General features: G+C 41.1%; 1 protein-coding gene across 1 annotated transcript in view; it reads left to right on the top strand.

The window, feature by feature from the left end:
- The window catches only part of LOC110963919 (DENN domain-containing protein 4B), a 38,922-nt gene extending 23,219 nt beyond the window's left edge, over positions 1–15,703 (top strand). The window contains 23 exon segments of the mRNA XM_051956762.1: positions 332–547; positions 1,148–1,293; positions 1,389–1,522; positions 2,282–2,396; positions 4,559–4,765; positions 5,721–5,849; positions 6,000–6,144; positions 6,700–6,855; positions 7,023–7,260; positions 7,343–7,628; positions 8,919–9,023; positions 9,111–9,286; positions 10,043–10,179; positions 10,512–10,525; positions 10,878–11,061; positions 11,064–11,116; positions 11,242–11,266; positions 11,269–11,337; positions 11,960–11,973; positions 11,975–12,004; positions 12,006–12,127; positions 12,222–12,280; positions 13,276–15,703. Of these exon segments, the coding sequence (XP_051812722.1) occupies positions 332–547; positions 1,148–1,293; positions 1,389–1,522; positions 2,282–2,396; positions 4,559–4,765; positions 5,721–5,849; positions 6,000–6,144; positions 6,700–6,855; positions 7,023–7,260; positions 7,343–7,628; positions 8,919–9,023; positions 9,111–9,286; positions 10,043–10,179; positions 10,512–10,525; positions 10,878–11,061; positions 11,064–11,116; positions 11,242–11,266; positions 11,269–11,337; positions 11,960–11,973; positions 11,975–12,004; positions 12,006–12,127; positions 12,222–12,280; positions 13,276–13,421 (2,906 nt within the window). The 3' untranslated portion in view covers positions 13,422–15,703.
- Positions 15,704–23,972: the final 8,269 nt, after the last annotated feature.

Consider the following 23,972-nt stretch of genomic DNA (forward strand, 5'->3'; position numbering starts at 1 on the left):
GTGGATGAGACTGATTAGAAATGGCCGGCAGCTGTGGAGGACAGCTCCACTGGAGACGGAGGGAAGAGAGAGTGAGGGGGAGAGAGGAAAGAGGGGGTCAGGTGGGGGCTGAGGCAGGGATGGAGGGGGAGGAGGCCCTGACACCTAGAAACGTAATCCTATGGTTGTGCTTCTGAAACTGCAGCCTCCTGTACTTCAGACACATACTTTGGTAAACGACTCCATATTTTCCAGCTACAGAAGTATAAAGTAGCCTGAAAGTGAAAGTCAAAGACAGAACGTGAATACTTGTGTACTGTGTTCTCACTGCCTCTTGTTCTGGTGGCTTCAGTTTGCACTCCCGGCCAAGAGGAGGCGACGCTGGAGTTCCTGCTGACCGACTACGATCAGATCTACCGCCGTCAGAAGCAGCTGGAGCTGGAGATCCAGGAGGCCTTCCTGCGCTTCATGAGCTGCCTGCTGCGAGGATACCGAACCTTCCTGCTGCCCATCACGCAGGCGCCATCCGACACCGCCACCGACTGCAGCTCGCTCTTCAACCTTCAGGGTGCGCTCTTCTCAAAAACTAGTAGTTTACAAAAGCTTAAGACTTTTTACGTGTGTTTATTCTGACAGTGCAAAGTGGACAGTACGGTGAAAAGGAGAAGCAAAAGTAACACGAAAAAGTGAAGTGACTGCAAAAACTCACAGAAAGACCAGAAAATGATGCAGGTTGACCACAGAGACACAAAACTATTTAACAAGAATTACTAAATGAAGAGAAAACCATAGAACTTTTACAAAATGCAGCATCTCCCCATCTGATCTGGGAAACATTTAAAGAACCAGTCAGAGGAATCTGTGAGACAAATATGTGGTGTGTTTTTATTTACTAACTTAAATGGTCTTGAAGTCTTAAAGATTTCACTCACACAGCTAGATTTTTACCCATCCTGCCAATCAAACAGACTTGTTGGAGATTTTAGAGTTCTGTTTTGAGGAGGATTTTTTTCTTACTACTTCAGTTTAAGTAATGTGTCTGTCTGCTTCAGGTTTGGATGCTTCTTCTGTCAGTTTTTGTGATGATGCCAGAGCAGCTGTTATCTTATTTCAGAGACGGATTGTACAGTGTTTATGGTTTGAAGAGTGTCTTGTTGTCGTCCTGCAGGTTTCCTAAAGTCTCGCGATCGAACGCAACAGAAGTTCTACACTCAGCTGACAAAGACTCAGATGTTCACTCAGTTCATCCAGGAGTGCTCCTTCGTCAGCGACCGGCACGCCTGCCTCGAGTTCTTCGATGAGTGCGTCCAGAAGGTCAGAATGTTTCCTCTCCAGCTGCAGAACAGAATACAGCTGCACATTTTGAGCTGATGGTAAAGAAGAGTTTGTGTTGTTATTGTTGTGAGCAGGTGGATGTGGAGAAGCCAGAGGAGGTGAGGCTGGTCGACCTGGACGAGACTCACAGCGGAGAACACACCGTGTTCATCATGCCTCCTGAAGAACCGCAGGAACCCGACGGGTCCGAGTGTCCTGCCCTCTACAGGTACAGATCCACCTGGACTGAACAGTTGACACAAAACCACACAAAACAACCACAAAGAGACACAAAATCACCACAAAGAGACACAAAATCACCACAGAGAGGCACAAAGCAACCACAAAAAGCCTTGGCAGTCACAAAATGGCCACCAAGAAACACAGAAAAAAAGCAAACACACAAAACAACCAACAGCAGACACGAAATCAGCATCAACATTTGAACTGATGTAGTTCAGGTTGTGTTTTAGCTTCGTGCTAAACATGCATATCTTCAGAAACACAGTCAGTCCATGTTTGTTCTGACAGAACTCAGAAAATGTGTTGCTTAACTTTCTCACATTTTAGTGTAAATTTGTTTATTTGTTATTTTGGGACCAAAAATGAGTATTGTTGTGATTTTCAGATCTGGTCTTTTTTCAAATTTTTCTTACAAAATAAACCAGGAAAGTCACTCAAAGGGTTCAGTAGCCCCAGAAATACTTTCACATGAAATCCTACAGATGTGTGAAGCCTCAAAAGTTTGTAAAATTTCAACCAAAGACTGTATTTTTAGTAGGAAATACGGATCTATTCATGTATATATGAAGTTACAGGAACCTATGGGGCCACAATACCACCCTTATTTAAAGATTATACACTTTTTAAAAAGTATACGTTATTGACATTTTACAAATGTTGAACCATTTTGGTCCATTTTAAAGTAGAATTGTTTTGCCTTTTCAGTCTGTTCACAAGATGTTTAATTTTGCTCTCGTGTTTCCAGTTATGAGACTTTCCCCACCCTGAAACCAGAGCTCTTCGATCAACCCCAGGACCAGCTAAGAGTCCCGACCAAAGGCAGCGCCCCCAGCAGCCCCGCTCCCCGACGCACCAAACAGGTGAGATAAGGACCCTGAGCATATATTATCCTGTCTACAATTAAAAAAAAATATCAGTAAGCAGCTCTGCAGGTTTTGCAGCTGCTTTAACCTCACTTATTAAATGTCAGTTTTGTCAGCACAAAACGTCAGTTTTAAATGCCAGCGGCAACCTCTGCTCTTAACAGATCCTGACAGATTTTTGATTGAATAAATGCAGAATCAGTGATAACTTACAAGCTGCAAATCTGTGAAATTAGAAGTGTTTAAGGGCTGCTGTTGTTCTGTAATTCATAATAACAACTGTATTTGTATAGCATGTTTTTAAAGCACTTTTTGCACTAATGTCAAATTATACAAATATGAAACGAAAATTCAAACAAATAGAATCTTAAACATGCAATTTAATAAGATATTTATTTAGACAATTTTTATGAAAGCAGATTTAAGACAACAATAGTTGCAACAAAGTGCCCTCCGTTAAAAAAAAAAAGATTATACAGGAACATAAGCTCGACAAAAGTAACGTAAAAGGCTACTTTACGTGGCTGTAATGCTTATTAAGGCTGAGATCCTACTGTGTTATTAACTGTGAAGAAAAACCTAACTACTGTAGTAATAAAACCAGACGCTGTGGTTTTATAAATTATGAAACTTAACGTAGTTACCATAAATATGGAGGTCTAGATGCCACAGCACAGTTGATTCAGGACAACTTATGTAGAGCTAAAGCTTTGACTCTACAAAAATTAATAAAAGAATTTTCTCAAATCTCAAACTGGAACCTTCTTAGTTCAATTTTCCACTGTGACCCAGTTTCCTCTGAATGAAGAGTCTTGTTAACCGTCTGACTGAATCATTTTAATTTAATGAATTGTTATGAATATTTCACCACTCATTTAATATTCAGAAGCCACAGACTGTGTGAGTATGACGGGTACTAAAGTTATTTTCAGATCTGGGTAGCAGAAGGAAAACAAGTCAGCAAGACGTCCGTTTAACTCTGAATATCTTCTCCTGTAAACATCTCAGTGCAGTGTTAATAGATTAACATTAAATTAATCAATTTTAAAGGAACAATGCGCATGAATTGAGATTCAGATAGATATAAATGTTGACAAGTTAGCAACAGGGCTCTTTTTCACCGGCATTCCCTTCTAATGATGCTCTAAGGCAGTGGTTGGCAACTGGCGGCCCGCGGGCCAAAACTGGCCCGTCAGGAATAATATCTGGCCCACCAGATGATTTTGAAAATTTGATTTGGCACGGAGCCAAGCCAGTCAGTCACCGCAACACCAAACTCGCGTGGTCGGCTGCTGCCGGGCATTTCCGCGTTTTCACTACTGGTCGGACATGGTTGTGCCAGCCAGATTTCAACAGTGTGTGCAAAACGTGTGTGTCTCGGAGTCATTTTTAATACATCTGTGATCAGAATTGAGACGTGTGTCCCAAGCAGCGGCGATCAGCTGTAGAAGCTCCGCTGCTCGCGGTATTTGTGTGTAAAATGCCCGAAACGTGACACAAAATGCCTACAAAAACACACAAAATAACCAAAATGTGACACAAAATGCCTACAAAAACATACAAAATAACCATATGTGACACAAAACAACCACAAAGATGCAAAATGAACAAAATGTGATGTAGAACAACTAAAAAATATGAAAAATTAGTCGTAAATGTACTGGTGCATCACTGTGGGGCAAAGGAACTATTTACAGACTATAATAACAGTTTGTATCATTAGTTTTAATAGTTTTATCACTCATATATGGCCGTTAATATAAATGGAAAATGTTGAAGGGCAGAACAATTGATGGCAGCTGTTGTCACCATCTTACATCCATTTTGTCTTTTTATTTTTCTCAAGAACCACTTGTCCAAACAATTTCACACTTGACATAGCACTTCTTTGGATCTACTGAAATTCACCCACCTAGTTTGAAGCAAATAAGATGAATGCTTGTCTAATTATGTGAAGCGCAAACACACACACTCGCACGCAAAATGATTTCTTGATTCAATAGAGAGAAACAAGCTGCTTACATGGAATCAAACTGTAGATGTTAGCCTCCACTCATCAGGGGGCGCTACAGGAAGGGGTTGAAAAACTGTCAAGCATTGAATGATAAAGTTCTGTCTGTGTCTGAACCTGACCCGATGTCCTCATGTGACCCCTGCAGGAGATCAAACTGGCCCAGAAGCGAGCTCAGAAGTACTCAGCGGTACCGGACATGTGGTCCAAGTGCCTACTGGGTCACTGCTACGGCCTCTGGTTCATCTACCTGCCCACCTTCGTCCGGGCCGAGACCGCCAAAGTACGAACCCTGCACACGGCCTACGATGTCCTCAAACACATGGAGAACCGGAAGGTGGTGCTGCCGGACGAGGTGAGACAAAGACAGAGTCACCACTGTGGCGTTTTTGATTTGTCATAGCAGGAAAAGTGGTTTCCACACAGTGTTGAAAATAGTAACTGAAATGCAAACTGATCAAAGTGAGACACAAAATGACCCAAATATGCTAAACAAGCAATGCAAAACAATGCAAATGTGAGACAAAATACTTAAAAAAAAAGATGTAAAACACTGAAATGTGATTCAAAACAATCGCAAAAGGTGTATAATGTCAGAAATGCGTCTCATAATACAAAAAGATGTAAAATGACCAATATGTGATCCAAGACAACTACAAAAAAAGATGTAAAACTACTAAAAAGTGACACAAAACCACCACAAGTACATGACAAAAGACCAAAATTTGAAGCCAAATTCCTACAAAACAATAATGAATGACTAAAATATGAGGCAAGTCAAGCACAAAGACATAAAACGACCAAAATGTGTCACATAGTAGCAGTGAAATATTGAAATATGATGCAAAGTGACGACAACCAAATATACAACAACCCAAATGTGATGCAAAACTACCACAAAAATACGTAGAATGACCAGTATGTTTGTCAAAACGAACACAAATAAATGTCAAACAACCAAAACGCAATGCTAGAACATAGTAAATGAACAAAAAGTGACACAAAATGGACGAAAACTGAATGCAAAACAAACAGAAAGAACAAAATTGTGTTGGTGAACAACGCTTGATGTGTTGATCTTCTGATGATGAGCTCCATCATCTGCCCCCTGTAGAAACCTTCAGTCCGTGAATGTTACACAGAACTACAAAAAAAACCTGAAAATGACCAAAAGGGGACGCACAATGACCACACAAAGATGTAAATGACCGAAATGTGACGTGGACAGCTTAGTAGAAATAGGAAGTGTTTTGAGCCTGTAAATGTAGCTAATGTGATGACCTCTGTGTGTGTCTCTTTGTGTGCTGCAGGTGTGTTACCGCATCCTGATGCAGCTGTGTGGTCAGTACGGTCAGCCGGTTCTTGCCGTTCGAGTCCTGCTGGAAATGAAGAAGGCTGGAATAACTCCCAACACCATCACCTACGGATACTACAACAAGGTCCAACACACAGAAACACACACACACTTTCACATGTGTGTTTGTCATTGTGTATTTACCCATTTCTAAAACAAAAAGCTCACTTAAGTTGTCTTTTGAAGTCCATGTGTGCATTTATCAGTGATGTGATCAAGTGTCCTCTCTCCTCAGGCAGTGCTGGAGAGCAAGTGGCCGTCCACCAATCAGGGTGGACGTCTCCGCTGGGCCAAGCTGAGGAACGTCCTATTGGCTGTGGCCCAGTTCAGGCAGCCAATCAAACGGCGGCAGAAGAGTGGCTCCGTGGGGTCGCGAGGAGGTCAGAAGTATTTCAGTGGTAAAATTATTCAGGCTAGACTGATCATTGATCACTAATAAAATCACAGTTTAGAAGTTTTTCTACTTCCAGTTTCTGCTGCTTCATGCTAATATATTGTATTTTTTTGTAGTTGTAGCCAAAGGAAAGGCAGCTGACACAGAGGAGCTACATAGAGACATTACTTTACACTGCCACTGCTACGATAATAAAGTGACACTTAGCCTTGTAGCTTTATTTGCTTTACAAATTTACAAAACTGAATATTTATCATGAATCCAGATTTTGCCGCCATCCAGGTTTAGGTAGATGTCTGGAACATCGTCCCTTTTTCATACCTTCAGGTTAGAAGGTGTTATGCATTGCCATAGTATATGTAATAAATATCTGTAAACTATGGCTCTAGACCAACACACGTCTAAAATCACAATATTAACTGTGGAATACTGTGAGTCTCAATCCTTGTCCCAGATCTTTTACTGAGAGGGGCAGAGAATGTTAATATCTTTAAAAGAAAAGTCAACTTTTTAGCCTGAGTTTGACATTTCTATTTTAAAGAAGCCATGATGGACCCTGATCAGAGGCCCCGCCCCCACTCAACTCTGATTCGTCAGTCCAGCTGGAGCGGTCTGAGTGAAAGCTCCAGTCACGAATCTCTGACCGGACCGTTGGTGAAGAGCAACAGTCTGAACAGCATGAAGACGCCGAACGACAGTAAGAAACAAACCACATCCTCATTATCTGTCACTGGCATATGCCTGATAAATACTAGTATCTGTCACTGACTACTACCTGATAAATACTAGAATCTGTCACTGACTACTACCTGATAAATACTAGAATCTGTTACTGATTCTCTGTTTGTCTTCTTTCTTTCTCAGAGGTCAAACTCTGTCAGAAGACCATCCTCCGTAACGCAGGGACCAATGGCTGTGAGGACGCCGTCTCCCGTAAACCTCCTTTGGGTCGTCGAGATGCCTCCACACCTCCTCCAGCGCCTCCCTGTGGAGTTCTGGTCCGGCGGAGTGAGGTTTGCCTCTCCAACTTCTACAAAGAGTGCGCAGAATCGGCAGACTCTGAGCTGGACTGCAGCTGTCAGCCTGCAGAGAGGGATGGCAGGTCAGTCGTCATTAACTGACATCAGCTTTGAAGTTAGCAGTTTTTATTCCACCTGATTTGACAAGTTTCCTTTGACCTACAGACCTGCTGCAACGCGAGACTCAGGCGGCAGGAACAAAGGCGTAGATGAGAATTACAACAACGTGTCGTCCCCGAGTCGAGGAGGGCTGGCAGGGAAGTTACAGCAGCTCCTCACGCCGACCAGACACAGAGTGTCGGTGCGACGAGCCGCCAGTGTGGACGACCGGCGACCGGGAGGAGGAGGAGGAATCGGTAGGAGAGTGTCGGAGCAGAGGCAGTCCAGGAAAGCTCAAGTGGCCGAAACTCTGCTGAAAGCCAAGGAGAGGCTGGTCAGCGCTACCTCAGAGGTGACTGCATGTTTCAGCATCATCAGATAATCTTTGTTTTTGTTCCTCTAAAATAATTCACCCAGTCTGCGTGCGCAGTCAGGTAAAAAATTATAAAGACATGCAACAAGTCTTATCTTAGCAGGAAGAGTTCCTCCTTGAGAGTTTCCTCTGAAGAGAGACAGAACAAAGAGAACTGAGATAAGCTCATGTCTGTAGTTCTGATGACTTTTAATTAACTTTCCTCTACCCTCTGAACCCCAAAACTTGCTGGAAGATTTAAAAGGCATGGTATGTTTTTAAAAATCAAAACCAAAATGACACCATTTATCAGCGAGGAACAATAAACTCAGAAAGAATCATCAGATTTTCTACTTTGCAAAGGACCTTGAACATATCATGTGATATTTAAAATCAAATCTGAGCATCAAACTAGACGAGCCCTCAGTAGATGGCAGAACCACGCCCATGCATGATACTCTGTATCAATTTTGATCATCCTACGTATATCCCTTCCTATACAAATGATGCAATATGCAAGAAATGTGCTAAGTGACCTCTGTGACCTTTACCTTGATCTGCTGACCTCTACCTCTACAACTGAGCAGGGGACCTTAGACCGATCTTCAGTGCCAAGTTTGATTATCCTGACTTCAGCACTTGCAGAGATATCTGAATGGATATACATACACACATACATACTTACCCAGCCAGCCAGATACCGAAGTGAATGCAGTAACCCTGCTGACGTACACGTCAGGTGTGGTTAATTATAATATTTCTTCAAAATTGCTTCAGAAAACAAGAGTGAAATATTAATTTTCGGCTGAACTGCAGGCAGTGTTTCCACAGAGCAAGGAAGAGTTATATTTGTAATGTAAATTGTCAAACATCTACTGTATGTAGAGCCTCCATTTTTTCCACTGTTTATAACACTTGTGGACATTTGGGTAAAAAAAAAAAAATTTTTTTCAATCTTTGTAAAGTAAATGACATATGTCATTCTAACAGTGTCCTACTCCACAGGAGACATTTCTGAGTTCTCTCTACTTGTGTTGTTTCCAGGACTTTATATTAGAGTGAAAAATTGACCCATTGTGCCGAAAAATGAGGCAGGAGTCAGAAACACCCAGGAACTGCTTGGTGTTCAGAGGGTTAAACCTGGTAATGTGGTGATGACAATTCAGTTGAAAAAATGGGTCTGAACCATTTGCAGCAGGATGGTTTATTGTGTCACTGTTTCTTTTCACCTGTTTAGGTGTTCAGACAGTAACTTCCTGACTAACCTGCTCCCATGTGGTCTTTTCTCAGAGCTCGCTGTCTGTAGGAAGCGACCTGGACCTGACAGACACACCTAGTCCAGCCTATCCACTGCGCAGGTCCTGGGACGCCAACCAGGAGGGTGCTGGGATGGAGGTGAGGGGCTGCAGCTGTTTGGACGGTTCTGTTGGGGCCAGATGTCTCGGTTGTTGACCCGTCCCTCCTCTCTCTCTCTCTGTCCAGGTGTTGATGTCCAGCTGCTCTCTGTGTCGCAGCTGCAACTCGCTGGTTTACGACGAGGAGATTATGGCCGGCTGGACGTCAGACGACTCCAACCTGAACTCGTCCTGCCCGTTCTGCTGCGCCTCCTTCGTGCCCTTCCTGAATGCTGAGATCTGCGACCTCGGACCCATCAGCAGGTACAAACTCTTATTGGATATCACAATCATTTCATTACTTACATTTGTTTTTTCTGATTAAATACATATATAACACAACATAAATAACTAATGAATATTTAATGGATATTTGCTTCTCAGCTTTCAAAATCTGCCTATTGTCTTTATTTTACTCTGCTGAAATTTAACCCTCTAAGCAGCTTCTGGGGTTTTTTTTCTTTTGCTTCTGTCTTATTTTTTTGCTCACTGTGGGCTCATTTTTCACTGCAATATAAAGTCCTGCACCTCTGTGGAAACAGCACAATCGTGGCTAGAAGAAAAGAGATCATTTAAGCTAATTGTTTCTCTCTTTTTTTTTTTTGGAGCACAGAACCCGCCTCAGTTAAGATTTTTAACAACTTTAAAATCAACTCAAACAAAATTAACCTCTACATTCTTGTGCCACTCAAACTGCATAGATCATTTGAAACAGTTGAAGAGTATTCTCTTTTAATGGCAATTACTTCAACTGTATATTGTCTAAGAAAATAGTATCAGCAGATACTAAATATTAAGTGACTCAGATCGGATTGGGACGAGGAAATTAACTGCAGACATTCTTTGTAAAAACTCAAAGATGTCACGCTTAAAAGTTTGAAAGAACGTCTGAGCCACACATGAGATTTCGTACATAAGCTGGACATTAAAACCCTTTAATTAATTAAAAACCCACCTGAAAAGCAGTCCAAATGACAGATTTTCCTGTGAGTAAATCTGGTGTGTCTTCTGTCCTCTCAGTGCTGAACGCAGTAACTGGAACATGGAGGACGAGGTGGAGAACGCCGTCCGGCCCCCCAGTGTTCACGACGCCTCCCCTCGACCACAATGCAATGGCCTGAGTGAGGACTCCAGCTCTGAGACCAGCAGCTACTCTGGAGAACAGCAGAACCACCACGGGTAACAACTTTCTCACACCTCGTAACAGCATGACTCCTGCCTCACTGACAGACTCCGCCCCCTAACGAGTGCCAGTACATGTTATTGATGTTTGTAAATACTATTATCTAGTCACTGACATTTACTTGATGAATACTAGTATCTAGATACCGATATTAACTGTTAAATACTAGTATTTGTTACTGATGTAACCTAATAAATACTAGTATGTAGTCACTGATGTTAACTAATAAATACCAGTATCTGTTACTAGTGTTTACCTAACAAATACTAGTAGCACATACTGATGTCTACTTGTGTTTACATGACAATACTAGTACCTGGGTCACTGATGCTGATATTTATGTGTTGTCTGCTTACTGATGTTTACATGATAAATACTAGTATCTGTTACTAATGTTTACATGATAAATACTAGTATCTGTTACTAATGTTTTACATGATAAATACTAGTATCTGTTTAGTGATGTTACATGATAAATACTAGTATCTAGTTCCTGATGTTTACAATAAATACTAGTATCTGCTTACTGATGTTTACATGATAAATACTAGTATCTGTTACTAATGTTTACATGATAAATACTAATATCTAGTTCCTGATGTTTACAGTAAATACTAGTATCTGATTATTGATGTTTACATGATAAATACTAGCATCTGGTTACTCCCTCAGGGTTCGTCGGTGGGCCGGTGCTCTCAGGTGACGGTAGCTTACCTGAGCCCTCTGGTCCTGAGGAAGGAGCTGGAGAGTCTGCTGGAGAACGAGGGCGAGTCGGTGCTGGCCCAGCCTCAGTTCCTGGACAGCCACTCCATCATCTTCTGGAACCTGGTGTGGTACTTCCAGCGCCTCGGCCTCCCAACAACCTGCTGCAGCTGGTCCGAGCATCGCCGCTGGTCAGCCAGTTCACGCAGGTAACAGCCAATGAGCTGCTGCGGTGGTTCAAGAGGAGGAGGATCTATTCAGTTCCTCTGCGGGTGGAAGTCTCTCTGGCCAAACAACTGTTATAAAAATCTCATTGTGTCTGTTTGTTTCCCAGTCGGAGAACTCGGCAGTGAGGGTCCGACTCTGTGGGACACTCTGACCCCCGACACTGACCAGTGGCCTCCGCTCTACGTCCTCTGGAGGATCCACAGTAAGACAAACAAAACACACGGAAAATATTAGTATCTGGGTACTGATATTTATGTAGGAAATGCTATTTTCTGGTTATTAATCAATATGTGATAAAACTAGTATCTAGTACTGATGTTTACCTGATAAAGACTAGCACCTGGTTACTAATTGATAGATGATAAATACTAGAATCTGGTTAGTAATCAATATGTGTAAACACTAATATGGTGACTGATCTTAAATACTAGTATCTGTTATTAGAATAGAATAGAGTGGTTTTATTGTCATCAAACATGGCATGATGAAATGATGTTTACATGACAGATACTAGTGTCTGGCTGCTGAAGTTTACAGGTCAAATACTTACATCTGTTACTGGTGTATACGGGATAGATACTAGTTTGCAATGACTGAGAATTAGATGATAAATACTAGTATCTGGTTACTGCCATTTACATGATAAATACCAGTATCTGTGTACATGGTGTACATGTCACACATACTAGTATCTGTTACTGCTGAATACATGATAAATACTTGTATCTGGTCACGATGTTTACATCATAAATACAAACGTTTACGATCCTTGACACTGATTCCTCTGTCCCGTGTCGCCGCTCCTCCCCTCCTCCGTCCACCAGGTGGCGTCCCGATGAGGAAACTACAGCTGGCGGCGACACAAACACCCCGTTCACGCTGTCCTTCCTGGAGGAGGTGCTGCGGTGGGTCGGCATGAACGAGGTGCACAAGGCCGTCACGCTCTTCCTGGACACGCTGGCCAAACAGCAGGGATCTCCGAGGATCCAGAGGTGAGCTGACCACTGTGAGCAGCAACAACCAGGCGCCATATTTACAAGTCATGTTGCTTGTTTAACGTTGGTTTGCATGTTTTGTGTTTGACAGGAGTCTGTACAGAGAGTTCCTCTTCCTCACTCTGGCAGCTATGGGCAAAGATCATGTCGGTAAGACTGAAGAACTCACAGGATCCAACACCGTTACACTGGAAAAAACACACTGAAAGTATCTGATTACTAGTTATTGTTATATTTGTTATGAGTATTATTATTATTATTATTATTAATAATAAAAAGAAATAACCTTTATACAATCAACTTGTTTCATCCAGATTAAGAATCCGAATATTCGGATCTCAAAATAAATATTTGGAGACCACCATCACGACCGAATATTTGGATGTTTGGGTCCAACCCTAGAAATATGTATCTTTTTTTTTTTTACCATATTTGTTATGTAAATGGTCAATTTTGGAAATTTTTTTTGAAGCAGACATTGAAAATATAGTGATTTTGATTAAATATTACAATTTTAAACTCAAATTTGGTTAATTTTATTTATAAAACACATCTCTGATAATTAGTTCAACGGTTGGAAAATTGAAAATCTGATTCTGTTTTTACAGTTTCTCGATGATAAATGGTGTCATTAACCAACATACTAACATACGCCTGAAACCCGACAGTAGGTGTTTGGATTCAGAGGGTTAAACAAGACAAAAAAATATATAAAAACAAACGAAAGGTACAAATACAGCAACACATTTCTGTTTGATTTCTCAGTAATTTCTTAAAAGAAAATCTATTTTTGATCTGTTTGGGTTTGAAAAAGCCTCTATTCAGAACAGTTTTCGTCATATTTGTCATTTCCTGATGATGTTTTTCCAGCTGGCCTGTTCTCACTTGATCAAATGTATATATTAATGACATAAACAGGCATTTTCTAGTAGATCTGGTCTGCTGTATAGTCTGATTAAAGAGTCACAGATGAGCTTTTAAAGGTAGTAACTCAAATCTGACACCCGGTTTATGTCAGTTATTGTCTCAGAGAAACAGAAAACTGATTTCTGGCTCCAATTTTTCAGCTTCATCACCACTGCAGGCGTCCCAGAAGCCTTGTTGAACAACAAACCAGATAATAATTCTGTTTTCTCTGCCTGCAGCTGCGTTCGATAAGAAGTACAAGGCGGCATACTCCCGGCTCAGCGGCACTCTGGGTCGAGAGGAGCTCCGGAAGAAGCGAGCTCAGCCTCCGAGCCCCAAAGCCGTCGACTGCAGACGCAGCTTCCACCCGCCTCTTGAATGCTGAAGAAGCTAAAACCTCCCTGCAGTGTTGGATCCCCGCTGCCTTCGCCTGCTCGTGTTCTTCACCTCTCTGCTGCCTCCTGGTGGATGTCGGGGCAACATGCCCCTTCCTGCCCTCTGTACCTCTGTCGCCTCGTCGGTGTGAATCCAGCTGCTCCACGCCTCCATTAAAGAACCTGAAAGTCGATCTGGCAGCAGCAGACGGAGCTACAAACTCGACTGAAATGCACTTTTCTAAACTGAGCTGTGATCTGTGCAGGAAACGGTTAGAAGCTGCATGTCTAGAAGGGTCGGTTTTTGTTTTAACTACACAACACGATGATAACCTGTTGACCTGCAGGAGCTTGAGGGAACGTTTTAACCACAGAGTTGCAGGATTCACTACTTTTAGTTTGATCATGGAGGACATTTAGGATTTTATGAGGAAAAAGGTGAAGTAAGGATTAAAAAAGAAGTCTCCGTGTGTTTGGCTGTAAGGATGATCCAGGCAGCGAAGGTCAGTTTTTCAAAGGGAATAAGGTAAGTAACCAGCATCCATCTTTAAACACACAGGAAGCAGAAGTCTTCACACTCCAGAAATCTTCCAAAAAGTCGATCCCACTGCTGAGCGTGAAGCTGAAGTTAAGAATCCACTGGAGAAACAAACACAAGGAGCTGCCTCAAAGTTTGGATCTTCCAGAAGCTGTTGGGTTGTTTTAAAATGAAACTGCAGCACAGTTTGAACTCTTTCTGATTTGATCAAAGCGGCCAAGAAGTGAAGAATTCGCTTGGATCATCCTCATCACCGGCTCTCAAAGATTTAAGTTCAGCAAAACAGGAAAGATTGGATTTTTTTTAAGAATCTTGTTGGAAGCTCAACTGGTTTGTCTCACAATTGTTTTCATTCCTCCAAACATCATAAATTCTTTTGTTCACATCCTATCTACAACCTAGAAGAAACACTGATTACTCCTCAAACAAATTGCTGATTCCATTCCAAAAGGTTCTGTGCTTTTAGAGAGTTTGGAGGGTGAAATAATCTCTGTGGAAGGTGGATTTTCATGCTGGAAAAACAAAAACATCCAATATTTCTTCTTCAGATTCTCCTGTCTAAAACCACCAACACAAAGCTCTGCTTCTTTGAAAAATGCATCTGGTAAATCCCTAAAAGATCTTTCAAAATAAGGAAAAAGACGCCTGGTTTCACCTTCCTGTCTGCTTGTTTGTTTGTTTGTTTGTTTGTTTGCTAACAGTTTGCTCCAGGGCGCCTCGGCAGCAGCAGCAGATTCAAACCTGCCATTTTTAGTCAAGCTCAGTCACAGTCAGCCTGAATTTAGAACAACAAACAAACACTGGAAATAGAAAAACATCTTCTTTTCACTCTTTAAATTAGAGCTGAAGGTGAGTCGATGAAACTAATAATTCATTTTCAGATCCAGCTCCTCGTTTGTGTCTGTTTGCTGAACTCGAAAATAACGATTTACTTAAAGACGCTTAAACCTTCTGCCCCAAAACACACAGTTAAAAATCTACCTTTTTTTCAGCTTCTTTCTCATAAATGTCGTTTTTGTGTTCTTTCTTTTATTTTAGGATATCAAACTCTGAGAAATAAAATTCAGTGTGAATCTCATTTAAAAACTCTCTCCTCTGTGCAGGAGATATTTGCAGAATATTTAAAAGCACTCATCAAAGAAAAGTGATTTAAATTTGGTAACTTTTATTCTTTGAGATGCGACCTGGAAAATGTGGTTTGAAGAGTGTTTGCAGATTCTGTAAATATCATCAGAGCTTTAAACTCTAAAAAAAAGAAGCAGCTTCATGCAAACTTCTAATCTTCTGCACAAAACTAGGTTTCAGCTGCTGCTTGGTTTCTCATTAAAGGAGCAGTTTGAGATTTTCACATCAGTTTGTGCTGCAGCCGAGCAGCCCGGAGCTAAACTGCTGTGTCTCTGCAATCAGTGACTCAAAGTGGACGTCTGCTGTCGGAGTTTAGTTTTCTGTGCTGAGGACCTGAAAGTTCAGAGAGCGAAGGACGTTTCAGTGCAGCAGATCTGACTGATGAAACAACCCCATTCTGTATATTCTGTTTCAATGCACCGGACTGCCGCTGATCTACATTTAAAGGAATTCACTGACCTCCGTCGACTGTTTTATTCGTCGAGTTGGAGCAGCCAGTGCAGACGGGACGAGTGTATTTAAAACTGATAATTGTGTTTGCTGTTGTAATTTATATCTGGCTGTGATTTCAGTTGTAAATGTTTGTTTTTATAAGAAAAAAACTGAAATAAAAGAGCGTTGAAGCCAAAAGCTCTGTGCTGCTGATTTATCCTGGAGTAGAAAAACACACATTTATCAGTTCATTTATTCATTTATATGAAATGTTGTTTCATCATTTTAGAGGTTCAGTATTAACCAGAAATCAGACATTTCTGTCAAAATTAAAGCATACATAGGACTAAATGCATTTTGTGATGAGTGGAAAACAAAATATAAAAAACAGTTTAAATATGATGCAATGAAATCAAAGCCAAAAATGAATCTAATTCTAGTTTTTATTTTTATACAAACTCCAGATCATGTCAACGGTGCAAGTATTTAGTATTTCATCTGTTGTTTTGAATTATTGTGTGAGTGTGAGCACGTATATGAAGGATCTACTGAACAAACCAAAGGCTTCAGGTAACTTTGAGCAAAGTTGAACTGAAACGACACAATATTTCCTGTTGCAAAGTGACACAAATAGAGACACAATGAGGGGAACAAAATTAAAAGATAAAAAATGTTCACAAATGGCTCCAAAATGACTACAGGCATGAAATGACCACAAAACTAACAAAAAGGGCACAAAAGGATCAAACAGACACAAAATAACCAAAAAGAGTCTAATCAAATTCATTTATAAAGCACTTTAAAACAATGAGACTTGACCAAGGTGCTGTACAGAAGAGTTAAAACAACAACAACAAAACTGCCTTTGAGCAAAAAGGCTTTAAGAAAATAGAAATACAAGATTGGTTATGCGAATTTGCCTAGTATGTTTAAATATTAAGGCTAAGATCGCACAGTAATATTTATTATGTATATGAGTGTATGTTAAAGATTTGTATGCCGTCCTATTTATTTTACAATAATAATAATAATGATAATAATGTATTTATTTTGGTATACAGCCTAACATTCTGTTGAAATTAAGTTTTGATGTCAGCTGAGTCATATTTATTGACTCGACATTGCTCGGCTATTCTCGGCATTGTTCGGCTTTTCTCGACGCTGTTTTGCTTTGTTCGCTTTTTCTCGGCACTGCTTCAGGATCTTCGCGCAGTCAATTAAACCCTCCTAGTGTGTCCAGTATTCTTCACCTGTGGGACACACCGGGTCCACTGAGGAGGACCAGTAAGGAGAGACGCTGGGAGAACTGGGAACTGGGAGAGCCAGCCTCGGCCAGGTGCCTCAAATTAACGTTTACCGGGCAGGTGTGAAGTCATTTTAACGGACACCGACGACATACAGCGGATTTAATCCAATTTATCTTCAGTTTCTTTGCTTGTTCCTTGCCGCTTTTTGCTTTTAGAGAAGAATAAAATGTAAAAAATTTAAAAATGGCGGCGTTTGTTGACAAATGTCAGCTTAAATTCTCCTTTTAGCGGGCGTTGTTAGCCAGTTACGCCGAACTCCATTTAGAAATCCATCGATTTTACCTTTCCATGTAAGTACACATTTATAAATTTGATAAATTATTTAAAGCTGATTTCTCGTGAATGTGTGCCGTAATTCGGATCAGTCTATTAGTAAATGTGTCATTTTAATGACAAGATGTGATTTTAATTAATTCCGGAAGCAGCTCGCACAATGCTAACGTTTGTGGGAAGCGCAGGCAGACTGTCTTAAGAAGTTACAAATTTTAGTAGAATATTTGCTATATAGTTTGCCAAACCTATGCCGAATTAAATAACGGTTAATATAAATGCAGGAGTTGTTTTAAGCAATATTCTATCTGTTGGAAATCGTCCAATATGAGCGAGGAAACCTTTAACTTTTACATTTTTGAACGGGATTTGCTTTACTCCGAGCAGCACAGCCTGCGAATTGCTTGTTAACGACCTGTATTAAGTGTTGTAGTGGGTTTTAGTGAATGTAGCTCAGGTTACACCGCAGTATATTCGGTTTATTGTCATAATTACACACATGAGATTGATGCGGTGTCAGAAGGGTGCGTTTATTTTCCCACACAGTGCGGCATGTTTCTAGCAGCTGGGCGGGGCTCCCGTCGGAGCTGTCCGGCGTGGCGGTGCTGAAACTAGGCAGTTTCAATTTATGTCACAGCTTGTGTTAATAATAATAAAACAGTTTATTGTTATTGGTAGTAGATGTAGTAGTATTATTAGATTGAACAGTTTCCAGGTGCATAGTGAGCAAAAATCAACATTGACAGTAGTGGTGTTCTTCTGTTTTGACCTCTGGTGTCTGTCAGTCAGACTTGTTCTTAGTTTTGTGTTTTGTTTCAGCTGCAGAGCTTCAGACTGACTCATCATGTGGGAGAAAGCATTTCTGCTTCTGCTGTTTCACAGTGGAAAGGTAAGAAGTGCTGTTTTTTTAAGTAATTAACTTTTTTTTTTTACATTAACATGAATTTTGACATGTTTCAACTTCAAATCAAGTTGATACAACAGCCTGTAGTCCTTTTTTTCAATCACTGAGCTTGCTGACATTCAAATTATACCTGAAGCCATTTGTCTCTAACCCTCTGAACTTGAGTGCTTCTTTGCTCCTGATAACTTGTCTGCACTGTGGGCTCAATTTTCACTGCAGTATAAAGTCCTGCACCTCTATGGAAACAGACAAATGTTGTCTGTTCAGTATGACACAGTTAGAATGACCAAAAAAAGTATGTTTGATTATCTATTTATGAAACATTTTCAAACCTAGAGTCAACATGTCCAACATTTGTCCACAGTTTTACCAAACAGAGGCTCCACAGATTAGTCTCTTTGTGTTTCTTTCATGTCTTGTTTTTGTTTTGTTTCTGGTTTGTGTTGATTCTTGTCTCTTTGGGAAAGTTCTTTCTTTATTTTTTGTCTCATTTTTGTTGTTTTCTGCCTGGTTTTGTATTGTTTTGTGTCTCTTTGGGAAAGTTTTGTGTCTTTCTCATTTTGTTTTGTTTTTGCTCTTCCAGTTTTTTACTGTTTTGCCAAAATGTTAATGTGGCTCACTGGTGGGACCACAGATACTGATCTATCTATTGTGTTTTATATTCAAGCTACTTCAAAGTTACATTCTGCTTCTACGATCCATCACTCATAAATCTGAAGTGACCCCTCAGATTAACCCCAGCTGTTGTCTGTTGCAGCTGTAGCGGTGTCTCATGCTGGCAAGGGGCGACCTTCTCTGAGGCTGTGGTGTCTCCGGCAGTGGAGAGCAGCGGGATCCTTCGGGTGCCCGGCGTGGCATCCCTGCCACAGTGTGTGGCGGCGTGCTGCGACCTGCCGGGCTATGACCTGGCGTGGCTGTTCGAGGGCCGCTGCTACGTCCTGAGCTGCCAGCAGAGGGAGAACTGTCGACCCAGAGAGAGGCCCGGTGCTGATTCCTTCCTTGCCTTCCTGCGCCGGGCGTCTCCTCAGACGCTGGTGCTGCAGTCTCTGGTGAGAGGGGAGCCATACGGCGGCCGCTGGACACCCCTGTCCCGGTCCTCTGAGACCCCCGGAGATCTGGACGCCCTGAAGGATCTCGCCCTCCTCGACCTGCCCCAACAAGGCTTCCCCGATCCGGGATGCTCGACGAGGAGTACTCAGAGGAGGGCCAGGAGGAGAAGGCCGGGTCAGAGCTGGAGTCTTTAAAGGGAAGAGACGGGTTCAACCAATCAGATGCAGAAGATGGTCCAGAGAGGGGGTTGACGGAGGGCGGCGTGGCCCAGATTAGAGCCTCTGAGGGGAACGTTAGTCGAAAGGATGAAGACCAAACCAGGAGGCCGACTGATCCTGCTGCTGCAGAGACAACAGTGAGTGATGCTTTCAGATACAAATAGGATATCTTTACATTTACAGCCAAAGTCAGTGAGTAACAGCTGCACAGAAGTGAGGCTGAATCGAATCTGTGGATCAGAGACACTTTACAAACACATGATTCTCTGTGTCCAGGTGAAGGCTGCAACTAGCCGTTATCCTCATCGTAGATTATTTTCTGAAAAAGTCATGAGTTTGTTGTTTGGTCTCTAAATATGAGAAAACAGGTGCCCAGATAGCTGAACTGGTTGAGCGGGCGACCACAAACAGGGCTATAGTCCCCAATGCACCAGCCTGGGTTCAATTCCAGCTCTTGGCTCCTTGCTTTTTAAGTGATATATTAATCCACAACCAAAAATAAAAAAACGTCAATTCAAGAACACAAGTTTATTAATATTAAAACTTCTTGTAAATATCGTTTCTCTGTTGTAAGACTCTTTGGGTCAAACTGCAGCTCTGCTAAACAGCACAGAAAGTCATCCGAGGAGCTACATGTAGCACCTCCTCCTGTTGTACAAAACGGTGTCAGCAGGTCGTGTTTAATAGATGTGACACGTTACCTGAGCCACATATACGTTTGTCACGGCAGGACTGTGATTTTAGGCTTTTTTTATTTTTTACAGACCACTACACAAAGCAGCAGCACTGTTTCTACACCACTGAAACCAGTCAGCGACTTCACCCAACAAGACCCCATGAAGACTTCAGCCCCGACTCCGTCTGCACTGCAGCGCCTCAGCAGCACAACAACAAAGCCAGGTCATGAGAGTTTTACAACAATTCTGTTTGAACATCTGATTTGGCAGAATTTTTTAAACACAATCCTGCTATTGATTTTAAAAAAGCACTTTGAGTACCACCAAGCGAGAAAAGCGCTGTACAGGGAGTCCTCGGTTTATGATGTCCTCAACCTACGGCGTTTTGTCGTTACATAGAACTAGTTAGCAAGAGGAGTGGACGAATACGTCGTCACCGATGCTATATGATGGCTTTGTTTACATTCTCCTTGGATTGTGCTACATTTGCTAACTTTTTGCCCTTCATTATGGCTCTCAAGCGTAAGTCAGATTCTTCTGATGACAAAGAAAATGGTGACGGTAAAAGCTGCAGCTGTCCAACTAGCTAAACTCATGTTTGCAAATGAATCGTGAGTCGTCGCAAACTTGACTTCTTTACTGTGGCTCTTGGCACACATTATAGAGTGAAAACTGCAACAAAAAAAGAATAGAACAACATAAATGCATGTAAATAAATAATTTTAACTTCACCAGTAAGTCCACCAATGAACTTTATTACTTACGACGTTACCTCTGTGGGATTTACAAAGTAATAAAAGCACGTACGTGTGTAGAGCCAAACATCAAATACTAAACATCAGTAATTCTGCCTTAAGGGAAACACACCATGGAAGTGACATTAGATTTAATAAAACGCTTGGAACAGGACGAAACACAGATGAACATTGACATTATTAGATCAAGTTGTAAATACAGTGCATTATCTTCTTTTATCTTCTTTTAAAATTACTCATACATGCATGAAAGTTGTTGGTATTCATGACTCTTATGAAGAACTGATAATCATGATGCACGTAACAGCTTTGTTTACATTTTCACCGGAGTTCCAACTTACAGCAAAAATTGACTTACATCAGTCTGTAGAAACAGAACTCTGACGTAAGTCGAGGACCCTTGTATAAATGCAGACCATTTGCCACCTGTCCCTACCAGGATCTGATAGCAGGTCACAGGTCACCGTGTCTACATGTCTTCACATCAGACTGTAGGAGTTTTTTCTCGGAGTTTACTGAACACCTGCAGCATCGGACAGCAGCAGGATCCATATGAGAGAGGTGCTGCATTTACAGCAGTGACTTCGTTAATTAGTTATGATTGTAGCATTTTTCCCTCACGTGCCGACAGGATTGATAAGAATTTTAGCAGCTGTGAACCTCTTTTCACTTAAGGCAGGTGAGCCATCAGAGTTTATCAACTACCGTCTGAACTTTAGTACTAAATTTCAGTTTCACTGAATCAGAAACAAACTTGGTTGTTATTATTTGGACACCTTAATAAGCTGCTATTCATTTAACTTTAGTCTGGTATTGCATATTATGGTTTATACATCACTTGGTGTGTTGTTAGGTCTTGTGTAATCACTAATATTTACATAAGTGACCTCTGAGTGGAAAAATGCCACTGCTTTAATGGAAAGATAACGCCAGTAATGTTCCATGCTCGAAATCAGAAAGAGGTTTTTGACTTGGCCACGCAGCAGCAGAATCCATACCATCTCCAGACTGAAAGAGGAGCTGTGTGCTGTTTTCTCGGATGACACAGAAGTTGACTTCATTTATTATTTAAATCTTCTGACCTGTCATTGATCCTTTGTGGGGTTTTTAACCTAAATGTTTTTCTATGAGCAAACAGCTGAACTGCAGCACAAATTCAGTTTCTGCAGTGAAATCATCAGTTCAAGCTCAGGATGAATCAGCACCATCAACTGTCCATACATTTTCACTTTGAACAAATTTTGTTTCCTCTAGAATATTTATTTTCAGGCGTATTAAGTGTAATATTACAGAGTGTTTTCAGTTTTGCTGCTTAGCAAACAGGATCTGAAGTACATTTTTAAAACAGCAGCCTAATAATGGAAGCACAGTTTATCATCTGCCTGTAAGTTACCCTACATAGTATAGTTGGATTGGATGCAGCCTGAGGTTTGGTTTTATTTTTTAGGTCATATTCAGTTTCCCTACTAAAAGCAGGTGTTTGTGAATAGTGCTGTTTTTTTTCATGAAGACCTGGAGAACAACAGAAAATCTGGGCTGTAAAGATGGAGTTACATAAATCAGCCTAACAACTTGGTGAATAATAAGTCAGAGATCTAAGTAAAACAAATTATTATTATTATTATTTTTTTAAATTTGAGTCCCATCTGCTAACACAGAGGGGCTGAGCCTATGACCTGGACTGCAACCAACCACCAGGGGGGCGTTTATACTATAAAGTACTATATGCTGTACTGTAATCTCTGCAGGTCAATCTCTGACTGTGTCTCCTGGAAACCCTGCAGAGCTAACGTCACCCACAGTGAAACTCGCTGCGTCAGTTACCCCTGAACCCACCAAAGGTAAAGAAAACACACAACAGGTCTGTTTTTGTCTTACAGCATCCCCTGCTGTATGGACGCTGCTGCCTGCAGTTTGTTTCTAGGTGACAGAAGTTGCAGCTTTTAAGCTACAAATCTGTGAAATCTGAAGTTTACAAGTACCACGATGTCCTCCTAAATTTTCATGGAAGTGTATAAGTTTGGTCATTTCTATTTATTTATGCATTTTATTGAACAAGATTCTTCTTCAGTTAAAAAGTCATTAACTATGTAAATGTAATGTATAGAGAGAAGATGTAGGGATGTCCCAGTTGTGTTGTTTCTCTTTTTTTTTTTTTTTTGTTGCTTCTGAACGGAGTCATTTCATACTTGATATCTGCCAATACCATTTTACTTATTGCCAATTCATATATTGTAGATTAGCTGTAGCACCATCTTGTTAAACACTGCAGCAACCAGAGTAGCTGGTCACTTGGACTACCGGCAGTTCATGTTGGCAAACAAAGGGGCACCATGACAAAGATCTTTGGGATGCTTAATGACTTCTGGCCAGCATACTCGTCTTAACTTAAACCAAGATTAAAGCACAGTTGGCAATGTCTCTTTAGTGCAGGTAATATATGTTTTTGCAGCCTGCATCATGTCCACTGAGCAAAATAGCAATGTCAACCTAAGATAAATTGTAAATGTCTTTCATTTTGATTCTGAAACACCTTCGGATTGTTTTTCTTGACATTCAATCACTCACAGACATGTTAAAGTTGCTGCAGTCTGCACCTGAAGCTCCACCAACCACCACCCTCCTACCGGTCTGGACCGTGACCTCTGACCCCCTCACTGCCTCCTCAGCGGCCAGCTTTAACCCTCCGACCATGACCTCGCCTATCGCTGAGTCAGGTGAGTTTATAAATGCCTTCAGCAGAAAAAGCAACTTGCAGGTTGGTGCCCTGGTGAAGTAACATGCAGGAAAATTAAGCGGTTAAAAAAAAAAAAAAAAAGCTTAAATCTGCACAACAGCAACACTAGAGTCACCTGAAACCACACAACTTTGTCGTGACATCAGAAAAGGAAGAAAAGTCGTCATACTTCCGGGAACATAGTCCTCCTGTCAAAGAATTTCCTTCAGAATAAAGAAAGTTATTTAATTACCTTCCCTTTAAAGTTACCTTAAAATGAGCCGTACACATCAACACATTTTCACTACATATGCAGCAATGAGTCCCTTCACCTGCATGAAACTCTGTAGCAGTGTGGACACAATAAATCACCATAATGAAAAACCAAAATGCAATATAATCAGCAAAATGGGCATTTTCTCACAGCTACTCAGACTCCCTTTCACCTACTGTTTTGATGATGTGTTGTGGCAGAAAACAGCAGTGAGAACACGTTCTCTGAGATTTTAATCTCAATTTTAGCCTTTATGTCTCATAAAAGGTATAAAATGATACAGTAACTTTTTTAAA

Source organism: Acanthochromis polyacanthus, chromosome 12 (assembly GCF_021347895.1).
Source record: "Acanthochromis polyacanthus isolate Apoly-LR-REF ecotype Palm Island chromosome 12, KAUST_Apoly_ChrSc, whole genome shotgun sequence".
Lineage (NCBI taxonomy): Eukaryota > Metazoa > Chordata > Actinopteri > Pomacentridae > Acanthochromis > Acanthochromis polyacanthus.